Raw genomic sequence first — 23,065 nt, 5'->3', positions numbered from 1 at the left:
TACCACACACGTGCACAAGAAATGGCACCACGTGTTTTGTCGAAGGATGTACAAATTCGCCTCAAGCCCCCAGTGCCCCTGCCTCCCTGATCACAATGACCCCCAGTTCTTGTTTATAGCAGCAGTGTTTGGTGGTAGTGGGCGTAATGGCTGCAGCACGGTGACAGCTGGATTTGGTAAGATGCTGACTGAAGGCATGGCAAGCTTCAGTCATTAAAAGACTGAGGGATATGGCTGCCATGGCAACCTGATACCGACTGCCCTGCCTCCGACGGGAGCGGAACCTTTCAACCTATATGAATTTTTATTTTGAGGTCCAGCTTTCGAAAAAATAGGCCTGCGATCGGAGAGGTTGCCAGGGGAACCGAGTATGGTTGAGAGGGAGCTCTCCCGCCCCCGCCTTATTCCTTACAGATGGGAAGAGGGAGGTAGGGGTGAGTGTGCATAGAATCCTGGGAACTTTCATTCTTGCCTGTTCATTCTTTTCTTGCCTTGTTGCCAGATGTTGTCGCTCCTCAGACTGTGCACATTTTAAGAGCTGGGTGGGGTGGGAGGGAGCCCCACAGGACCGAGCCTCCGTCCCCACTGCCACTGCAGCTGCTGTTATGACTCCTTCCAGGGTCTTGGCTCGCAGACGTCTCTTCCCCTCACAAAAGGAAACTAATGAGTTGTGCGCCGAGCACTGAGCGCCGAAGAATGGAGAGGCCTGGGGGCACGTTTCCGTGCAGCTAAAGTTACAAAAAGCTGTTCTGCGGAGCAGCGAGCCCAGGGCCGGGATACTTACATACTTGTGTCTGTACTTTGCAAGCCATGGGGTGTCTCTACTCCGTGCCTCAAGAGGAGCCGGCAGCGGGCAGGTCAGTCGAAACTTTACAGTTGGACTCGAGTGAAGAGGTGGGAGTTCAGGGCTGCTCCGCACACTGGTTCTCAGCGGCGTAGGGAGGGGGATTAAACTTCTTCGTCTCATTTACTTGCCAGCCACGGATAGTCTTAGCCAGTGGCTCTTATCCGCAGTTCAAGGCTCTCGGCCCAGAGGGAGAGTGACTGGAGTGCATTCTTTTGGTTTTTAAGGTTCCTTCTCCAAGTCTTAAGTGTTGCAGTGTGTTCTATCCAGCTTCTTGGTACCAGGGGGCGGCTTGCATAATCCGCTACGTGTGTGTCCTATCTGACTGCGAGAGTGCTGTTTGGGTTATTAAAGGTTAAATCGCTGTTTTAAAATGTGGGCGATGAAGTAACCCTTTGTTGCGCAGCAGTATTCCAGTTTTCCTGGATCCTGTTCTCGCACCAGCAGCATCTGTCAGCCTCTGGAGGAGTCCTGGTGCGATGTACTCTTTTCTCAGTCTTCACCCATCGCCAGTGTGTGCACAGCTCATGGTGTGCCTTTTACCTATCGTCACTACTCGCTTTTATCTGTCGTCACTCCCCAGCAGCCAGGGAAGTGGGTTTGAAGCAATGCTGGACTGCTGCCACTATTAGAACGGTAAATGGGCAATACTTGTGTAACTCCGCAGACTCCAGCTAGAGGGAGTGGCCTTATTGGGTGTCCTTTGTGTAAGATAGCATTTGTGTTGTCTTACTGAAGAGCTATCATACACGTTTTACAATGTGAGTGAGACTTTGTATATACTATCAGAGGAAACTATCAGTCTTGTAATTAAAACTAATTTCAAGAGACCTGGGTGCGAAGTACCCATGCTCCCAACCTTACTTCTCCTTAATTGAAAATGACTAAGTTTAAAATAGCATTTTCTAAAGTACTGTTTCTTAAGTGGTTCTCCACACGTTAGTATTCCGCTGATAAAGGCATTATAATTTGGGTTTTCTGGTGTTTTTTTCAGGTGCAGCCTTGCTGTATTAGCCTAAATGCTTTGCCAAAACTTTGTCTTTCCTCATCATAAGATTGTCTGAATGGCTGATCTCAGGCAACCCAGTTCACCTGCTTGTATTCCAGACAAAAGTATTCTCGCTAGGGGTGGGTGGTAAACTCGGTTCCTCCAACAGAGTTCGCTGACTTTTGCCCACTGCACTTCACTGGGAGCGCGGGGTTCCAGAAAAAGTCTGCAAACTGCTACATGGCAAAGGTTTTTCCACTTTGCGGCTCGCCAACGTCAAGTTGGTGAGGGAGAAAATCGAGTGGCAGACCGCCTCCTGGTGAGATTCCTCAACGTGGGCTGTCATGGCAGGTCGCTACTGCTTGTGTTAAAAAAGCTGCCACTCCCGTTTAGAAACCTGCAGCTTGAGTAGAAAATATAACCGAGAGGCAGAAAGAAGTAGCCCTCTCAGGCATGCCATGTGGTGCCATTGGTGCTGATTGTACAGTGCGGGACAAGCTCCCAGTGCTAAAAATCAGCCTGAGCGGCAAGATGTGCCAAATTCTGCCACTTGCAGACCTCCGTGAAATCTCAATGTTTTTAGATAACTCCCTGAGTGCCGCCCACCCCTAAATCTCACCCATCGTTTATTCACTGGTCATAAGTTATGGACAACTTTACGATAAGCCTAATGAATTTATGTTTTGCTGTTTGTTCAATTTTGTGGCTTTTTGGAGTTCTTTCAAAACTACTTGGAGGCCAGAGAGCACTTGTTCAGTTAGTGATGGATGGGGGGTGTAGCCAGCAGAGGTAGCTCATACTCATTTGCCCCACTGCTAGTTACAGCAAAGAGAACTTCTAGCTGACTACATTGCACTTGGTGTCAAATTCTCTTGAATTGCTGCTACTATTACTAAAAAAAACTATCAGCGTTGTCAACTCCAGAATGATTACCTTGTAGGATCACATGTTATGTTATGGTTTCTTGTATAGCGCATAGCTACCCTGAGGCCTCCCAGCGCTAGTCACAAACCTATGAGACATAGTCTGAGGGTTAAGCTCTAAAACAGCCAGGTTTTAAGTGCTCGCCGATAAGTAAGTTCATGGCTGGTTAGATGAAGACCAAGAAGAAGTGAATTCCACAATTTGGCTCCGAGGTAAGCCATGGAACTTCCACTCCATTTTGATTTTTTTTTTACTCTGGAGATTGAGGCTAAGGCAGCTGACGAAGACCTGAGCTGTCTGATGGCCCCTACATAAATACATTTTCTCTCAGAATTAATGAATAGATGAAAGTCAAATAAAAACTTACAGAACAGACTTTGGTGAAAATAACTTAAGAATGATTGCCGTTTCTTGTTCAGGAGGCCATAAGGCACCAGGAATGCAGAATTCCTATCGCCTGACGCCCGGGACATCTTGTGTGGGTCAAGGGCAACAAGTTTTCATGTTTATTTTGTCCTTGGGACAAGTAGGCCCGACCCTCTGCAGCACAAGCCCTTTGGCTGCCAATTAACAGAGAGAGAACTGTCTGCAGTTGAGGTAATGTGTGTCCATGTGATAGTGCTGTTCAAACTTGTATTTATGGTTAATTAATTGAAAGCCTTCATTATTTGGGTAAGCGCTGTAAATACATGTTTTAAAGTCACAACGCACTTCTGACAGTGGTTCCAGTAAAAAAAAAAAAGTGTACAGACTTTTGAGAAGTTTAACAATATGAGGCTAAGTATAATGCTCCCAGAATGCTCTCTGATTAGATGCAAATGTTTGCAGAAGCTTGTAAGCAAGAGTGAGGATTCTTTGCTTTTAAAATAAATTGTTCATAAAAAATGCAACTAGGAAATAAAAGTTTCGCTACTATGAAATTTTAGGTGCCATTTCTTTGAAGTGTCATTTAGTAAAATGTGTTACTGTAGGCTAGTATTTCCAAAAAATATTCCTAATGGAAAATCAGTGTAACCATTTTAAACAAGATTACGGGAAGCATGAAAATAAACAAGCACTGAGAAAGCCAGCCGATCTGACATTTTTTTTTTTTGTGAGTTTTTTAGTTTCATCAATGTGTGCCTTGTATTGACATGGCTTTTGTAACACTTTTTTTTAGGAGAACCAGGCCCTCCCCATTGTAGCAAACATTTACACAAAAAAAAAAATCGTTTTTGATCTCTAAAAGCACACATTGCCACCAGTGGCATAACAAAGGACCCGCAGCCTGCTCCAGGGGGCCCCTTCAGCACAGAACTTCCCTGAGTGAATCTGGAGAGGGGGGCCCCTCCATGTTATTTGCAGAGGCCCCCCCCCTCCAGTTTCACTATGCAACTGATTGCCACTGTAGTTCCTGACACTGAAAAAAACTACATTGTGTGACTATGCTCCTTGTGGAAGAGCTGAATGTGATCACTCACAGTAAAGCCAGCCAATAGAGAGAGAAATAGAAGTTTAATAAAAGCAAAATGTCTTTGTTAACACCAGACCTAATTAGGGACCCAATTCTTAAAGAAAGTCACAAAAGTGTACCCATGCTATATGTCTTTGAATTAGTGGCTTTCATGAATTCACAAGAAGTATACCAGGAAATCGTACCCCTATAAAATATTTGTGAACTGTATTTTAGCATGGGCAAATATGCATGTGTAGATTTGCTCATGTGAAAATCTATTGAGAGTTTACAAGTTCACTTTCCCTCAAACCACTTTTTTCCCCAACCCTGGAAGGAGTTCTACTTCTGCCATTGTCTGGAGTAAATTACCAACTTTTCGAATTATGGGAAAAGATTAGAGAAACGCTGGTGAAAATCCTCAAAACGTGCACGTTAGTAGGTTTGCAGACTCAAAGGCATTCCAGCTTTGGATCTATTGCTTACTGCTTCCTCCAGCCCCAGTATGTAGATCTGTGAAAAGATGGCAATATAAGGACATTGCTACAGTAGGGATTGAAATTGCAAGTATTCAAGCCCTACTATGGTAGTAGCCCGGGCATAATCAGAGAGGCTAGTATCAGAGCTCTTACATAATGAGATTGCTCTCATAATTTGTTGCCGCACTACATGGCACCAAAGGGACAAGTAGTTGTTTTTATATGACCGGTAGATTTAAGAAGCAAACCTATCTTATGGACAAGTAGATATTTTAATAAATTCCACACCCTTTGGGCAGGCAGCTCCTACTGGGCCACAACTGTGGAGGTTGATGCCTTTTATCACTACTGGTCCACAGCTATCCCTAGTGTGGTTCTGCAAAGTGGAACAAGTACAACTCTTTACCTACTTGACTCTCAGTAGTTGAGACTAGAAGTCACAGGCTTTTCAGCCATGTTAGTGTACTCCTACTCAAGAATCATTACGGACAGCTAGCAGCCCAATAAAAACAATGTCCAGCACTGTGCTTCATTTTTAGAAAAAACAAATACTTTAGAATACAAAAACATAGATTTCTACTACAAGCTCAATGTACGAGTACTCAAGTCTGTATGTTCTCAAGAGCCTCTGCTGACTAGGCCATCATTTGTTTCTAGTGGCTTCTCCATTGCACTCGGCTCCCCCTCCCTGTTGCATGTTCAGGGTCTAAAGTGTGCAGGTTGTGCTATCCTTTCTCTGTCGATTTTGGTACTCGGTATCCGGGACCTAAGCCATTTCAGTATCTCACCAAGTTTGTAGTAGCCACGCAGGGCCATGTTCGACCCTCCTACAGCAGCAGGATCTCACCAGCAGCAGACAGGGGCCTCCAGATGGCACACAGCAGTACTCTCAGGACTGTGTAGCAGCCACCTGCATAGGGCACTGCCCGCAGAGTCACAGCAGAAGCAGAGGCCCATTCTGGACAGCCATTGCAGATCAAGGCTTGCTCTGGTACTCCCGTGGATCCATGGTGCTTCTTATTGAGGGCGCCGGCCACACGTCTGCAGTTGAGGATTCCTTTTTTCGGCAGATACTGAGTGCTATCTTTGGCATACAGTGCCTCAATACCATGACCTTGATCTTTCCTAGGGTACCTCTTGGAACACTTAGCCAACTCCTCAGAACGGTCCTGGAGTCTATCAGTGTCACACCAACCCTTGGCTGCTTAGTAGACCCTTAGTACACATTGGAGTACCCCTTCCTCTGTACAAGAGGCCACAACAGTCAACAATGATAATTCTTGATCTCCCATTGTTATGCTCATTTCGGAGACTGGATATGTGTATTCCAGGTCTGCCATCACTAGAATTCACCTACTGTGTATATTGCTGCAACCACCATGCCCCATGTATGAAACCCACAAAAAGGACAGTAGCTTCTGGCACTATGAAAGTGCACTTGGTGTGCCCTTCCCAGTTCAGGACTAGGTGCAGAACTTATTATTGTAAAAAAAAAACTGGACCTCAGTCAATGCACAAACACAGGATTAGTATGTGGCATGAACAAAAATCAAATAACCAGGATCACAGTTATGCAGTTTGTAATAACCTGGATCACAGTTATGCGGTTTGGGCACGCAGGGTTGTGTACAATCCTGTCCCAAGAGGGTGTGAAGGACTACATGCTTCTGGCTTTGCCTAGGCAATTAAAAGCCTTTTTTTTAGACTCTCCTACAATAGGTCAAAGACTCAGTTGCCGTGGACCCGGGCCGTGGGGCTCTGGTGCAGCAGATGTTAGTCATCGGGTGCTCCTGCAACAAGGCGCCAATGATTCTTGGGTGCACCTGCAGGAAGGGGACAAAACCAGTGCCGCTGGACCACTCTCGGTGATGTCCACAGTTACTCACGTCCCTTGCTGGCTGGTTCTCTGTTTTGGTGTTAGAGTCTGGATTGGACTACAAACAAGCATTGGTTGCTGCAAGCGGTCTGCTACTGTGGTTATTGGTGCAGAACAGCTCCGGTGGGTCTTGCTGTCTTCTCACTTGGTGGGGGAGACTGATCTGTCCTCCTGGATCATGGTGACCTCTTCCTGGGCGGCTTCTGCGTCGGCCAACCCAGTGGTCATCAGAACTGTGAACTTGGATGTTGCGGTTGGTGCCAGCAGGGTGCAGAAATGTGGCTCCTCCACTTCAAGGGAGATCACGACAAATTGGCGAAGTGCTGAAGGCCCCCAGGCTTTTGGAGTGTGCACAGATCGAGACGAGTCAGGTTGTTGCGATTGTTGGGACATGAGCTGGCAGGCAGGGTTTTGTACCAAAAGCCCACCAGCAGTCCACAGTTCTGACTTCTTCGGCTCTTCTTGGTCCTTATGTTCATGGATTTCCCATTAGTGGGAGCCTGACTGAGCAATGACAGGTTTTTTTTGGGGGGTGGAGGGGGTCTAGATATGTTGAGTGGAAGTAATGTTTCTCCCTTTTTAGGTTTGATGTGTAATTGTGCCATTAGTATGAATGGCAAACACATTGTATTCTATGCATACTCTGAGGAACTTCCATCCAGCCTCTTTTAGCTGTCTGTTTCTTTGTCTTAGGAACCTTCATATTTGTATTAATACTCTTTCAGTTGCATCTTGAATTAGCCCACAGGAGCATGTTAGTCTTATCTTCTTTCTATGGGCTGCTTGGAGTAGAACTCTCAGCCTCGAGTTAATTCATGAGGGTTTATTTTTCATCTGAAAAGTACACCGTTCATTTTTATTGGATTTGTCAGCCCTTGAAAGTGAATGTTAAGCCTATAGGCCTTACTATTGCTTGTTCTCATTTGGGACATTTTGAGTGAAGTATGTGATGTTGATTTGGATGGGGTATTGATGTAGCGGGACAAATAAATTATTTAGAAAGGTTTTTATGTTCAACATCTACAGTAAGCTGCTGTGTTGATACAATAGGTTTTTTTTTTTTATATCCATCAATATTCAGCACCAGAATTAAATGTAAAGATAAATATAATTCTGAATATTAAACACTTCTAGGTTAAAGATTTGGTATCCGAATCAAGTTCTCCCATGAGCTTTTCATTTAATCAATTTCCCTGTCCACTTAGAGCTCACATCGCCGTGATTCAGCGGCAAACAAAGCCTGCAGTCCATCTGTGCTTTAGCTGTTGCTATTGGGATGGACGGTTGTAATGTTTTTCTGAAGGCTTCCATGAGCCCACTGAATATAAAACGACACTTCGCCTTTTTTTGTTTGTGATAGTTGCGTCTTGGTGACTTACAATTGCCCTGTAATTCCACCAGCCTGAAGGACAGGTCACCACTGGAGGACGATCCACTGGCTGTTAATGACCACTAACGTGGAGTTCCTCTACTGCAGGGATGTTGAACATAGGTTCAAGAGGGCAAGATCAATGTCATATTTTCTAGATTCTATTGCGTTTAGATTCATTGCATCTTTATATGCCTTATGTGTCATCCTAAAAATCTAGCATGGTTCAGCCCCGCCTGCATCACATTAGACAACCCTCCTCTGTAGATTCCTAGGGAAATCTGTGAACTTTGTACCCTTTATATAATTTGGTTCTATAAAGGCCATGTTGTAGTCTAACGTCTGTTGGTATACTTTGTGGGGTAGTGCTTCCCATACTCTCATGTTTCTAATGTATGGTGTCGTGGACATTCACAGACCCAAGCGCGTGGTTGGAGCCGTCAGAAGTTGCCTGCCAGCAGGTTGCCTTCGGCTTTATATACTCCAACAGTGTTAAGTTGTCCAGAGTTGCGTTATTGGAATTCATCGAAACTTACCCGACCCTCGCGGGTTCTGCACATCTATTAGTGATCCGAACGTCCATCTTCTCTTCCTCCTCTCAGAAGTTCCTGCCTTTCTCCAGCAGCTCTGTGCTCTGCGTTTCTGTGCCAGGCCGTGTCACAATCTCCAAGGAGCTCCCGAGCCTTTCCTGCCCCTTCCTACCCCTTCCTTCCATGCATCACTACTTTCCCGTTTTCCCTGGTCTCTCTTATCACTTGTTTGCTTTGTTGACCCGCCCGTCCCAGTGGTTCCTGTTTCTCATGAGTGTACTGATAGGCTGTGTTCCTGTTTGGTTTCTTCAGACGGGGCCGCACCCGAGAAGCTCTCTAATATTGTGTTCTTAGTTATACTCTGGCAGCTGAATACGAAGGTGCCCTTAAAAAAAATCTAGTATGGTATGCAGAGTCGGGCTTGGACAGCAATTAGGGCCGGGCACCTAAAAGCGGCCCCATCAGTGAAAGGGAAAGCTAAATAAGCGACTCGTATGTGTAAATTAGGGCACCTTTGAACTTTAAAAGACACTATAAGTGGTTTTCAAGGTTTAGAAGACTGCGTGAATTTGAGCTTGCTGCAGGACAATATTTGTCTTAATCAGGGAAATCAACAGTTAAAACGTGCCCGGCAGACCACAAAGTAACCCCGCAAAGAATCAGCAAACCGGGCCGCCTCTGGCCTGTCCTACCAGCCCTATGGGCATCGCCTGCTTTCAAGACGTGCCCACACTGCAGAAAGAGCTGCCATGGGGCGGGCCTGACAGGTCAGCAGTAGACTAGGAAGGCCCTCTACCGAGTCACTCAGCTGCCTCTCACATCAGCACATCAAGGAGCAAAACATCCCGAGGCCGGGTTATCTCGTCTTCCTCTGCCCTGTCAAGAAATACAAAAGCTGTCGCAGCATTTATCTCCCGTCTTCATGCATCGCTGCATGGAATGAGAAACATACTCGGGCTGTTCGGCCGTGCTGTGTCACTAAATCCAGCTACGCCCATCCATCCATCAGTGTTGTGTCTGAGGGTACAAGGAATGACAAACATCCTGTCTTTCCCCTTGCACCTCTCCCTGTGTTCCTGCGTACATGGAAGAGCGTTCATTCTTTGGCCGATAACCTTTTCCTGAATGCTCTGGATTTCTTTTATGTTGCCTCCCTCCAATTGGATGTGAATGACGCTGCTCTAGTGTTTAAGGTAACTATCTAAGTAGTATTCAGTTGCTTGATAAAACTACCTGTTAATATAAAAGTGAAGTTCTTCTTCTTCTGTAACAAATAACAAGGTGACGAAAGGAATGCTTCAATTAATCTGAGCCACTGGCACGAGCTCGGGACGCATTCCACTTCATTGATTTTCACCCACTGTGCCGCCATATACCGATCGGCTTTGGTCCTGCTCATCTCCTTGTTTGTTGCAGTGGACTGTGGCTGGTTGAAAACAGGCTTCATGAAACATCCCTGTCCTGTGCTCCACGCGTTTGATCGAGTATGGCAAGATGCTGGATTAGCTGGTTCAATTTCTATATAGCTTAGATCAAAAAGATCAGGTACATCCCAAGGTGCTCTGTAATCCTAATAAACCTTCGACTTGACCTCACCAAGTCTGGTTGTTTAATCAGCTCTATCTCATACAGTGGGACCACATCCACCGCCCCGAGAGCAGAGGCCTCCTGTACATAGAGGAAATTACTGTGTGTGTGGTATCCCTCTCTCCTTCGTGTGGCTTCAGCATATGGTTTCTGTGGAACGGCCTTTCAACATGTAGGTATTTACAGACTGTGGCGGTACTTAAAGCTGCAAGGAAATCCTGTACCAGAACTCAACACAGAAGGAAGTGGTTGGCAGTCTGGCACTGAAAACTGGAAAAAAACATCAACCTGCTCACTTTCTCAGTGAATGTTGTAATTTATTGTGTGTAACACCAGGCTTAGGTGGTGAGTGTGGATGGGTAACTGCAACATTTTGTTTGCTGCTATTGAGTTGTACAGTAACAGGCAGATACTTTCTATACAGCTATTGCAGAATCTTAGGACCATCATTTGGCTCTGGTCAGAAGGATGCAAAACATTATATGAGTTTGGCCCTCTATGACATAAACATTTTTTCTTGGAAGACTACTTTTGGAATCCCATATCAGGAACCAGAGTTCTATATTTATGAAGAGCCAATGATTTGTACCTCATAATCTCTCACATAATTCCACAGGAGTGGGCTGGTTCTTTACCCCTCCCCCTTTTTGTTCCATACGTGTTTTTGAGTTCCATTTAAAACAATGATCATCCTCCCAGTGTCTTTTCAATGTTTTCATGCTGTTTTATCTGGGGTGTAGTTGCAGAATCCGGATGACCAATTCACTTTGTGTTTTCATCTGCAAAGACTTAAGGATCTCTGTTCCTCAGATCAACTTTTTCTAAAGTTTGAGGTAATGATGCCAGCTGGGACAGTTGATAAGGCCACCAAGGCAGATGAACAATGTAATGCATCATCAAGGATCCCAACCACACTGTGGTATCTAGAGACACTCTTCATGGGTCATGGTGGGTTTGATGGCATTCTCAAGACACATCTGTGAGACTTATGCCAGATCTTGGTTCCCCCAGACTTGGGGTACACACCATTCTCTCAAATCTTCTCCCTTGAGCAAGGCAACATTTGACCAAGATGTTCACTCACCCAATTTGTTTATGACCAAACTGCTCAGTGTTGTGTTTCTCTTTTCTCTCTCTGTTGAAAGTAATAGGCTAGAAATGGGGAAATATCCAGGTCATCAGAGTAAATTAAAGTTACAACAACATTACTCTTAGTCTGTAGACATTTTTCATGATCGGAGGACTCATGCTGAGCTTCCACCCGTTGATCAAAAAACATTGATTGGCCCCTTCTTTGAAGATCTATAACTGGAAAGGGTGGGCATATGTGTTGGGATAAGTGCACTTCAGTGTTGTAACTTCTAGAGAAGTAGTTTCTTGTCTCATAACTAGATCTGTTGAGAGTAACAGAGCTGCTTAAAAAGGCATCATCATTCTTCATCTAAACTAGGGCAAGTGCACCTTTTGTAAAGATGAGGCTTCACCTCACTGTAGTAAGAATTGTGATGAGAAAGATCTGGATTCAGAGTAACAAGTGTTACTGTTGAGTAATCAGACAATTTCCATACTTTTCTTTTATCGCTCAATGCATCACTTCACACACTGAAGCATACCTTAACATTCACGCCCTTTATGAGTGTTTGAATTAAAGAAAATGAACAAGTTCTTCGATCCTGCCTAATAAAACATTACCTCCATGTAATGCTGGACAAACAAGACGTATCCTTCCAATCTCCCAGTGTGTCATGTCACAGAAAATGGTATTCTCTCATGTCTGGTACTTCTCACATTGTAGTAGTATGCTCTGATTGTTTGGTTAGAATTTTGTTCGCGTAAATGGTTTTATTATTTTTATTTATCAGCATTTTTTAAAGCACAGACCAGCTGCCCCGAAGTGAACCAGAGAGATACGGAATACTAGGTTGTCAGCTAGAAGAGAAACACCCCATATAACATAGCCCTCACGACGTAAACAGAATATCACAACAATACGAGCCAGTCAGTTTGTGGCAGGACGTGCAAATCTAATGCAGGTATATGACCTGAAAATTGGGTTACATTGTATGAAAAACACATCTGTTTATAGTCATGAAGAAAGGCATACATCTTATTTGCATGATTGCAGACTTTCATGATGGAATGGCTTGGTACTGAACTGGGGTCTCTTTAATTATTTATTTCAAGGTATTACAAAAGGTAGTTATCATGAGGGTCATTGGAGTACCACCACTACCAGGGCACTCCTGTCGAAGGTCTATTTTACTTTCTTTGTGTTTGAAAGATTGTATTTCAAGTGGAAGTGAGTCCGTGCTCCAAAGTTGGCACAGGTATCCTCTGTTTCTCAGGTCCTGTCTGGGGTAGCTAGGTTTGGCCTTCAGAGTGGAGACCCTTGTGCACAATCAATGTTTTCTTATAGACATTGATTGCAATGGTAACTCACCAGTTAGTGCGATCAGATAGGGAAGGTGTGATTAAACGCCTTGAGCCAGGGGTAACCCAGCCCATGCAGTTAAGTATTCTTTGAGAGTTGTTAGTGGATTTTAGGAATTCCTGCGAACAGTAAGTTTTCATGGAACCGTCTTGAAAGTACAAGAGATTGATTCCCTGGTTGAAAAGCACCTCCTGCAATGCGAGATACAATACCTTGCAAGAGCTCAATCTGAAGCTGTGCCCATTTAGACAATAACTTGAAGTGAGCTCTTAGGGTCTTATTCTTGTCCCATAAGGAACCTGGTGATTTGACGCTAGTGATTAATAATGGTCCAATCACAGCTTTATATTTTCCACAAAAGTACATTCAGAATCTTTCATAGTTCACTGTGTGCAAGGAAAGGCTCTTCTTACCGTTCTCACCCTCCGCCCACCCCCTTATTTGTATCTAATTTTGAATCGTGGCTCTTGGGGAAAGATCACATATCTGCTCCCTTCATGTACCCCTGGCCTGAGTTTGCGTGTGAACGCTCGCACTTCCGGTTCCCTGAGTCAGGAGTCCGTGTTTGTGAAGTTCAGCTGTTGTGTGAGCGAGAGGCTTTAAAGTACCCTATGTGAAGCACCCTGTGCTCGGGGTTTGGTGAAACTCCTGTCACGCGGTGAAACGTCTTCAACCCGCCACCTACGTCAAATTCTTGAGTAGTGAAAACATAGAATAGTATATATTTCAACGAGTGCGTTTCTTTGTATGCGAGGGAAAGCAGAGGGTTGTTCTTAGTCTCAGGTGCAAAGCAGCATAGTTTGGTAAGAAGCTCATTATTTGGAAGGAGGAGCATGTTCCGCATCTGTAACGATGGCTTTATGGATGCCTTTCTCGCATCTTTTATGTTAGGACTCGGTTGTGTAAGATGGAGGAGGAGGAGTAGCAACGTTTATATAGCGCTTTGCACCCCGCGGTGTGTGCAGAAACGCGTCACGTACTACACCCTGGGAGAATGCTTAGTTGGCCGGGTGTTTGCTGTGAGCTTGTGTGGGCCGTAATTTGGAGCCCTGTGTGGATGCCCAGAGGCTCTTGTGTGGGGTGCAGCGCCTGTCAGTGTGACGGACGATGAAGTGTGACACAAGGGCACGTTCAGGCTATCGCTATACATTAGCTCTCCATTAAGACGTTTATTGTTCAGATTTTATTTCTTACGATTGAGCAAGCCTTTCTTTACTCTGTACTTCTCATTCGACATTAGAGCTGTGCGGAAGCGCCACTGTTGGGCTTCATGCTCTGTAAGTCTTGTCTGCATTGAAATGTAGGAGATGGGTTAAAAAGGAATAGAAAGAGGAGAGAGAAGTTGTTGGTGTGGGCACAAGTTCATGTTTTGCATTTGTTGTAACACAGTCTGTGACAATTAGAAGGAAAAAAAACAGAAATGGAGCACCCTGCCTCACACTCCAGCATGCAGTCAGCCCCAGTGCATCATGGTAAGTGCAGTACAAGTTCGTTTTTTATCCATAAAGTAAACTGCAGTTTTTCACCTTAGTATGTGCAGCGAGTGCTGTCACCATGTGAGCACTGCTGTTCTCAGAGGGTGCTGCGCAACCCTCTGGGCTTGCTGCTCCATGGCCCGATGCTCGGGCCTTTATTGGTGTGCAGGTGTAGAGCGGGAGGCCAGAACGAGGGATGAGCACACCATGTACACTAGGGCCGAAGTGGTGGCTAAGTGTCGATGGAGGAAGTATAGAGATGCCCTGTCCTCATAAAAAGCGGCCACACACACGCGTGCTTTCTCTTTTAAGGTGCATTAGTTCCTCGTGTTCTCTGATGCTAAGAGATGATTCATTGGTACACAGCATGTGCTACTGCAGTAGAACGTGTACTGGTCGCCTTTGTGTTTTGGGCCTCACGTCCATCATCTCTTCAGGGTCCATGTTTGTCTATCTCACTCTCTCACTTCTACTCATAGTTTTCCCATCCTTGGCATTGCTCTTTCTGCTGTAGATCACGGGCCACAAGTCCATTCACCCCAGGGGACACGTCATTGCTGTGATGATATGTCTGCAGTGTAGCAATAGGATATGAGACATCAGACATGTTTTTTCCCCACACTTCATCTCAATGTTGATGTAACTTGAAACGTTGAAGAAAGACTAAGTTGCTTGTTTGCTTTCTCTCCACAGAGCTACATCTGTTCGAGACAACAGCTTTGTGGAAAAGATGAAGAAAACGGTACGTGACATTTCCCTTTCCCTTTCTCTTTCTGTTAGAAATGTCTCCAAATAGCTGTCCATTTACAGCCCCCCCCCCCCCTACTCCTCATGAGGTTATGCAAGTGAAGAACCTGACCTCTGGTCCCCGACCACCTGCCGGGCAGCATAAGGACCACTCCCTTCCCTCTCAGCGTTCTCCGTTTCTAAAACGCGTCACCCTAGTGGGTGTTACCGTAAAGCACGGTAAAGCTGCTGCTCCTGCGTGACAAGGGCAATTAGTTAAACTATTCAGGCCACTCTGTGAGCTGTGGCCGAGTCCCGTTGTGGGAAGGACATGTGGTCTGCTGGCTAAGACGTCGATGTGGAAGACCAGTGCCGGTTTCCGCTTAATCTCGCGATTAAAAAAACGTGATTATAGTGAAATCACTTTATGTCCCTGAGTTTTGTCTAGTAAATATTTCATGTTGAAAAGAAAACTGGCCTCGCCACATGAGATGTATGACGGAATCATAACTCCGTTTATAACGAATGCCTCTCCGACGACTCTGGAATCACTACAGAGACTTTACAATGAAAGTCTCTACAATGCTTTTTTTTTTTTTTCTTTTTACAAGTATGCCTTTACCACGAAAATGTAAGCATTTTACACTAAGTATAAACATATATATATATATATATATATATATATATATACACACACACTGAAAGCAAAACAAAGGTTAATGTAACGATCTAGTTAGGTGAATATGTGAGTGCTAACATTAAGGTTTTGAACTAAAAAAAACAGAACTTCAACAGTTGTATAGTTAATAGAGCTAACTATGCCTGCCCTGCGTATGACCTCACATCACTAATGGCATGTTTTATGATATAATTTATGACCTCACTGATGACATCTCAAATGACATCACTATTTTTCAGTAGAATATATATATATATATATATATATATATATATATATATATATATATATATATATATATATATTTTTTTTTGTCCACTGAAAAAAACAAAGGTTACAGAGACGTTATAGTTAGGAAATAGGATTAAAGAAACATGCACTGCTAATTACCCCAGATATTACAGCAATCATGACAACTTCCACAGCATCCTTAAAACTATAAATGAAGAATTAGCAGTCAAATTTTTGAAGAAAAAGCTGTGCATGGCAGAGGTGCGGGTTATAGTTACCATAAGGCGTGAGTTATATTTACCTAAAATAACTAACTATAACTGCTGAATTTCTATGGTTTTGTATGAGTAAATCCAGAACCTCACTATAACGTCCCTGTATCCTTTGGTTTTTTTAAAAGTTAATTTCTATATTTACTTTAATTCTGTTTCCTAACTATAAAGTCTGTGTAACCTCTGTTTTTTTTTTTTTTTTTTTCAGTGAATTTCTTGTTTTTTTAATTTTTTTAACAAAGTAATTTTCATTAGTATATGTTAATCCAACCACCACAAGGCCGTGCGCGGCGACATTTGGCCGCAGAGCTGATGTACTGCCAGGCCCTGCAGCCAACCCCTCTAACCACCTAACACTGCACTGCGCACAGTCTTTTGCCGTACTCAGCGGGGGTTTGCCACAGGGCCTGTCATGTGGCCAGTCCCTGCGGTCAACCCCTATAACATCTCTCCCTCTCTCCCTCCCCATTGCCCCCAGGGAGATGGCGATACATTACTTTTGCATACTGCCCCAGGTAGGTCGTGGTCCCTGGGACTGAGAGGGTGGGGGGCATGATGCCCCCCTATTTATAATAATAATTTTAAAAAAATCACTGTGACCTGGCCAACCTGTGGGCTTATTAAAAAAAAAAAAAAAAAAAAAAAACAGCACGGGAGGGATTTTGTGGCAAATATTTCTTTTTTTTTTAAAATGCTTTTTTAGCTCTCCCTCTGGCACCCGAGCAGCAGAGCTAAGGGGTCAGGGTATCCCTACTCTGGCCCCTTGTTTTTTTAATTTTTTTTCTTTTTTTTAAAACTTTTTTAGTGGGAGTCAGCTGAAGCAGAATCCCAAGATGGCTGCCCACTCGTTCTGGTTTGAATTGTTGGCAGCCAATCAGAACTGTGCATTTCCCTGCACAAACTTTTTTTGCAAAGTCCTCGTGGCCAGAGATATCCAAATTTATTTCCCTTTAATATCTACAAAACTACTGAACAGACTTGCACCAAATAAGCAAAAGCACAATCTGCGTACCGAAAGCGAGCTTTCTGCCAAAGTTGGTGTAATTATGTCCATTGGTTCGGGCTGTAGTCTTGTTCAAAGGTCCTATTGGGATTAACATAGGAAACACAATTTTTGAACACACCCCTTTTTCTCGGCCCCCGCTTGACAGATCACCCTGAAACTTTCTGTGTGCAACAAGAATCACAGGGGCACATTTTATAGGGGAATAAATTATGAAGATTCGTCAAATGGTGTCAAAGATATAGGCATGTCAAAAAACAAGTTTTCTATTGTTTGACTGTATTAGGGACTTTTCTCTTCTTTCCAAGCCAATCCCGGGTAGCAAAGAGGTGTAATCATCTGAAACGAGCTCTGGTGGGGTGGCCAGGGTATATACAAAGTAAAACATGTAAAACAGCGCCCTGTGAAGACAAGCCAGGGCCTATCGCCCACACTCTGGATCCATCCCATCTAACCCATAGCCAGAGAGAGGATCTTGTTGATGGCAGTTTGGTGGAACCCATGCTATCAAACTTCCAATGAAAGATCTGCTCTCTTTGTCCTACATGTTATAAAAAAAATAATCTGAAGCAGGCACATAGCCTACTGGACAACTAACTACATAACTCCCAAGAGGCTTCATGTCTGTTTTCAAATTTTCAACCATTTCTGGCTTTTAAGATAATCACACTAAGGGCATATTTGCAAGCCCCATGAACCGCTGGAGAATCACTTCTTTTGACGCTCCAGCAGCTCAGAGTGCAGACCCATATCTATGCGGCCACACAAAGCAACTTCGGTGGCTTTCTATGGCCTCATAGATATGGAGTAAGGAAAGGCAGCACAAGTTGCTGCATTGCCTTACTCTTTTTCTAGGGGGGCATTCCATGGGCATTGTCGTGGGTTTTCCCATGCAGCACCAATGGGTTTTGACACATTCCCAGATTTACAAGGCTATGTAAACCTGGGAATATCGAAACCTTAAGCCTCCCCAGGGGAGGTCCAACGAGTAAAAATCCTCACTTTTTCCTCTTTCTATGTGTGTTGCATTCAACAACTCAATGGGTTGTTGTTGTGCAGGAAGGAGTCTTTCTGCACAAAACCAATACTGCATGCACCATTGTGCAAGTGTGTCCGCGTTGGAGCTAGACAGCCAAAAGGGAGCCAGTGCAGGGAGAGAGGCTGAAAATGCACTGTATTTCATAAGTACGGTGCATTTCTGCTCTTTCCCTGTGGTGCACGCAGCACAGCATGGTCACAATCTTCCACCATTATGGGATGGAATAGAGAGAGTGAGAGGGCTACAGAAAGTAGCACCAAGGCTCCTGCGGTCCAAGACAGCTCCTGACTCCTGCAGGAGGCAGCATTTCTCCCGCAAGCAGGGAGCAGCTTTAAATAGCAGCTTCCAGCTTGCAGGAGGAATATTTTCATCTGTTTTCCTGCACGCATATTTGCATGCACCGAAACAGATTAAAACTCCGCTTTCTGCAACCTGGAGCAGTTTGACAGCTCCAGCTTGCAGAAAGCAGACTTGGTTTGCTTTTGCTTGGTGGAAACTGTCAGCTCCCACCAAGGGAAAGCAAACAGCTATGCCCTGTCCCCAGGGCCATGCTTGGCTCAATGCGGGGGGCCACGCCATGCCCCCTCCAATGTTACATTTGCCCCGGGGAGGTGGTGGTCCCTGGGGATCTACAATGGCACCCCTGCATTCTTGTGTTGTAGCCCGAAGGGGTGGGGGTTTCTGGGGCTGAGTAGGGTGGGGTGGGGCAGTTTAGCACAGCGCGGCCCCCGGATACAATTGAATATTTGCCCCAGGGAGGTGGTGGTCCCTGGGGCTAATAGAAACCTTAGGAGGGGGACCCGTGCACCCCCTCCTTTTTAAAACCCCCAATGCCCCCAGGACCTGGCTCACCTGGGAGCTAATTAAAAGAAAGGGCAGAAAAACACTTTTTTTATAGATTGGAAAAATCAACGGATCCGAATCAGCGGATTTTCCAGACTTTAAAAAAAAAAAAAAAGAAAAGAAAGAAATGCTTTTTAGTCTTGGTGGGGTCCTTGAGGACGCCTTGACTAAGGCTAGAGGCTCACTGTGACCCTACTCCAGCCCATTTTCCTTTTTTTTTTTTTTCTTTTTTGTTTTTTAGTGGGACTTGGCTAAAGCAGAGTCCCAAGATGGCAGCCCACATTTCCTTGTTGAAGTGTTGGCAGCTAATCAGATATCAGCATGGGGGCAGTTGGATCCACGGAGGATCTGCAACCCTAGATATCTATTTTTTTAAAACTCTAATATCTCCAAAACTACTGAAGGGATGTACACCAAATCACAAAAAGCACTCTTTCTAGACCAAGAGCTAGCTTTCTGCCAAATTTGGTGAATTACGATTAGCGATTCAGGCTGTATGTAATCCTATTCAAAAATCTGAAAAATCCCATTGATGTAGAATGGGGAAATGGTGTTTTGTGACCCCGCCCCTTCTTTTTGTCGCCCCCCGCTTGATGGATCACCCTGAAAATTTCAAGATAGCAGCTGAACTGACGAAAGTATGCGTTTTGAAAATTACGTGAAGATTCGTCAATTGGCACCAAAGTTATTAGCAAAACAAAAAACGCTCAGTCTGTGTAAAAAATGGTCCTAATTATAACTACCTACTGGCGACCGCCAGTAGGCTGTATATCCACTTGGCATCTCATTTGTTGATATTAACAAGGGAAATTAGTTTGCTTCAAATAAAGATAACACCTATACTGTAATAATAGGAGGGTACACAGTACTAATAGGTTAATATGTTCAGGAAATGGAGCAACGTAAAATTAGGAATAACAACAAAATGAACATCCTTTTGTTTATATCCAGATTCGGCTGTTTTTGAATAGTATGATGGATTTGTATAGTATTTCTTTGGCATTTATATTTCTTTTATGTTTAGTAAACCAAACAGTATATTTTCTATTGGGGATGGGGCCTCTGTAAAACAGTTGGGCTAGGAAGAAGACCGTAATGGTTGAAACGCGTAGCCGTGGATGTAAGCTGATACACTGCTACTAAAAAGCTATTAAAGAACTACTGGAGTGCTGGCGTTCTAGTTTCTACAGTTTGTGACATACTGACGGGTCCTGCGCCTGTAACTGTGCACCGATTCCATCTGGTGAGAAAAATGTTTTTTTTGTTATTTGGCTATATCTTTGGCACCGTTTGGATCTTTATGAAATTTTCCAGAAAAAGTGTTACCGCAGGTCTTGTGCATGAACGGTTTCGAGGCAATCCGTCAGGGGGGTGGGGTCTAAAGTGTGTTTCCTATGTAATTTCACAGAGTTTTAGACACGACTACAACCTGAACCGCTGGAAGGAATTACACCAAATTTGGCAGAAAGGTAGTTATTAGTCTAAAAAGTGCTCTTTTTGTTGTTTGGTGTAAATCCGTTCAGTAGTTTTTGAGAAATTTTAGGAAAAATACATTTGTAGAGCTGGGTGGAGCCTTAGCCCATATCTCTTAATGAAATCTGTTTGACTGTTAGCACTCCAACCAGGCAGTGATGGCAGCCATTTTGAGACCAATATACATGATGCCACCCCATTGAAATGTGCTGTAGTGAATGGCAGGTTTTGAGGGTCACGAAAAGGAGAATGCATAAAGGATGCTAAAATTCTTTAGTTAGAATATTGATCATTTGTTGATGGTACCATATTAATTTTAGGAATTGTGGTGTTCACTAAGATGATTTTACCCTGCTGGGATTTCATGAATCATGTTTGAGAGAAAACTGTTATCTCATGATTTTCCCATAGAGGTTGTGGAAGGTGCCCCAGAAGCTAAAATGAGAGGATGTTTTCTGTAAATTCACACACTTTCTCAGCTATATGAGAATGAAGCCTGACATTCTCAGTAAAACATGTACTTCCAACAGGAGCAGCCAGTTAGTTGATTCCCCCGAGTTCAACCGCAGCCTCCCAGAGTGTTCTAAAGAACAACTAAAGCGCCAACAGTCTTAAAAGTATGGCACACCTGAATCCATCTTGATTGATTCAGATTGGTAAAACTTAAAATATTTAATTTAGAAAGGAATACAATGAGGGGGTTCATTTTGACATAGAAATCATGGTTAATGCTGTAGAAAGAAAAATAGGACACATTTTAAGTGAGTTCTAAAATATCCTTCTGTTGTACTTTCAACAGGAGCAGCTTGTCAGTTGATTCCCTTGTGTTCTACTGCTGCTTTCCAGAGTGTTCTAAAGAACAACTAGAGCGCTAACAGTCTCACTTAAGGCAAAAGTATGAAACAACTGAAGCCGTCTTGATTAAATCAAACTGGTAAAACGTAAAAAAAAAATTTAAAAAAAAATGTTTTTAGAAAGGATCAAAATGAGTAGTTTCATTTTGTCATATGAATTATGGTTAGTGTTGTAGAAAGAAAAATTAGGACATGCTTTATGTGAGTTCTTAAATATCTTCCTCTTCTATTTTATTAAAACATTCTGATTGTAGTCTGAAACATACACTTTCAACACCAGCAGCGGACTGCCAGTTAACTCCCTGGAGATCAGCAGTTTACTGCAGTGCTATAATGATCAGCTAGAGTGCTAACATTCTGAATTCATGCCAAAATTGTGTCACATTTGACCACCATCTTTATGGAATTGAAGTGGAAAACTGAAAGCATTTTCTACTGTGGATACTGCAGTAAATGAGGAGATTAGGGATCTTCATAACAAATGAAGCTCCCAAAATGACCGCTAGATAAAAAAAGAGCCCAAATGTAGCCCAAGTAATGCCCAATGGCAGAAGTTATTTTTTTTGGGGTCGCAGTTTTATATAGTGCAGACATGACCCGAAGGTATTGGAGGGTATTAAATGATCAACAGTTACATTATTCAAGGACACATTCCCTGTGGGCTTCAGGCATGGAAAGATTAAGTGATTTTCTCAGAATCACAGGATGCGGAACTGACCCCGAAACTGGAACCTGGTTTCCCAATTGCAGAGTCTGCCGCTCTGCCCATAACGCAACCTCCTCTCCCCTAAGTGAAACATAAATAATCAAGTATTCAACTGGCTAACAAAAAAACCTTAAAGATAGCAAGTAATTCAAAGATGCTTTGTCAATATTTGAGAACCTTATTTTCGTTTTTTAGAGCATTAACCATTATTTCTATGGAAAAAAGACCCTCATTTTTAAAATTTCGAAAGGAAATGATTTGGGTATTACTGTTTTAGTATCAGACGTGCCACACTTTTGTAATAAATATAGAATGTTAGCAGTCTAGTGGTTCATTAAAAGACTGTGGGGAGGCAGATGTCAGGGGCAGGGACTAGAATAATTGAGGGCGGGGAGGAGGGTGCAGAAGCATCAAGTTGACTGAGTTGGGCAGGCGGGAGAGGCAGTGGCAGCAGAACCGACCATAGAAGGCAGGGGAAAGGGGCTCAGGGGCAACAAACTAACCATGCAGGATAGGTAAGAGAGGCTGTGGCAATATAACAGACCATTGAGGGCAGAAGGAAGAGGCAGTGGCAGTATAATCATACATGCCAACAGACCCGATTTAGGCAGGAGACTCGTGATGTTTTTAAGCCCAAGAGGGCTTTATTTTATCTGTCTCCTGCGTATAATCTCCTCTTTTTGAATGTATGTCAATGGGGAAAATCAGTTCCCCGTTTTTTTTTCCCCTCAAAACCTCCTCTTACCAAGATCATACTGTTGGCAAGTATGGTACATTGGATCACGGAGGTCAGGTGGAATGGGTTAGGGACATGGACTTGGATAACGGAAGGCAGGAGAGTGATAGGCAGGGGCTCCAAATTGACCTTAGGGTCATCAGGGGTTGCAGCAGCACAATACACCACACAAGGCAAGTGGGATGGCAGTGCAGTGCAGCACAGCAGCCCATGGAAAGGAATAGGGAGGGGACACCACCTTGTACATCGACACCAGAGAGCAGAGCAGAAAGAAAGGCAAGGGCAGCAAGCTGACCAGCATAGCGGACCATGAAGGGCAGGGGCATGACAATGGACCAGGCAAGGCATGAGGGAGGGGATAGGGTCCTGCACATGGAAAATGGAGGGTAGGACAGCGGGGCACCCTGCCATGCACAATTTTTCTTTTTTTTTTTTACTGCAAATATTAACTTGATTTTATCAATAATGTTATCAAAGATGTCATGAGTTCCGCAAATTGTGGGGTAATTAGTGCATGGCGAAGGTGCGAGTTAAATTCACCTCAGGGCATGAGTTATAGTTACTTGAG

General features: G+C 43.9%; 1 protein-coding gene across 3 annotated transcripts in view; it reads left to right on the top strand.

The window, feature by feature from the left end:
• POR (cytochrome p450 oxidoreductase) overlaps nt 1-23,065 on the top strand; it is a 374,224-nt gene that overhangs the window by 113,732 nt on the left and 237,427 nt on the right. For 2 of the 3 annotated variants that reach the window (XM_069226728.1, XM_069226727.1), the window contains exon 3: nt 14,629-14,677. In XM_069226728.1, the coding sequence (XP_069082829.1) occupies nt 14,629-14,677 (49 nt within the window). Of the gene's footprint in view, nt 1-478; nt 858-14,628; nt 14,678-23,065 lie in introns of those variants that run through there. The other variant, XM_069226729.1, reaches the window with a different exon arrangement.

Source organism: Pleurodeles waltl, chromosome 3_2, assembly GCF_031143425.1.
Source record: "Pleurodeles waltl isolate 20211129_DDA chromosome 3_2, aPleWal1.hap1.20221129, whole genome shotgun sequence".
Lineage (NCBI taxonomy): Eukaryota > Metazoa > Chordata > Amphibia > Caudata > Salamandridae > Pleurodeles > Pleurodeles waltl.
The sequence above is the reverse complement of the archived record's forward strand: the minus strand, read 5'-3'. Positions and strand labels throughout refer to the sequence as shown.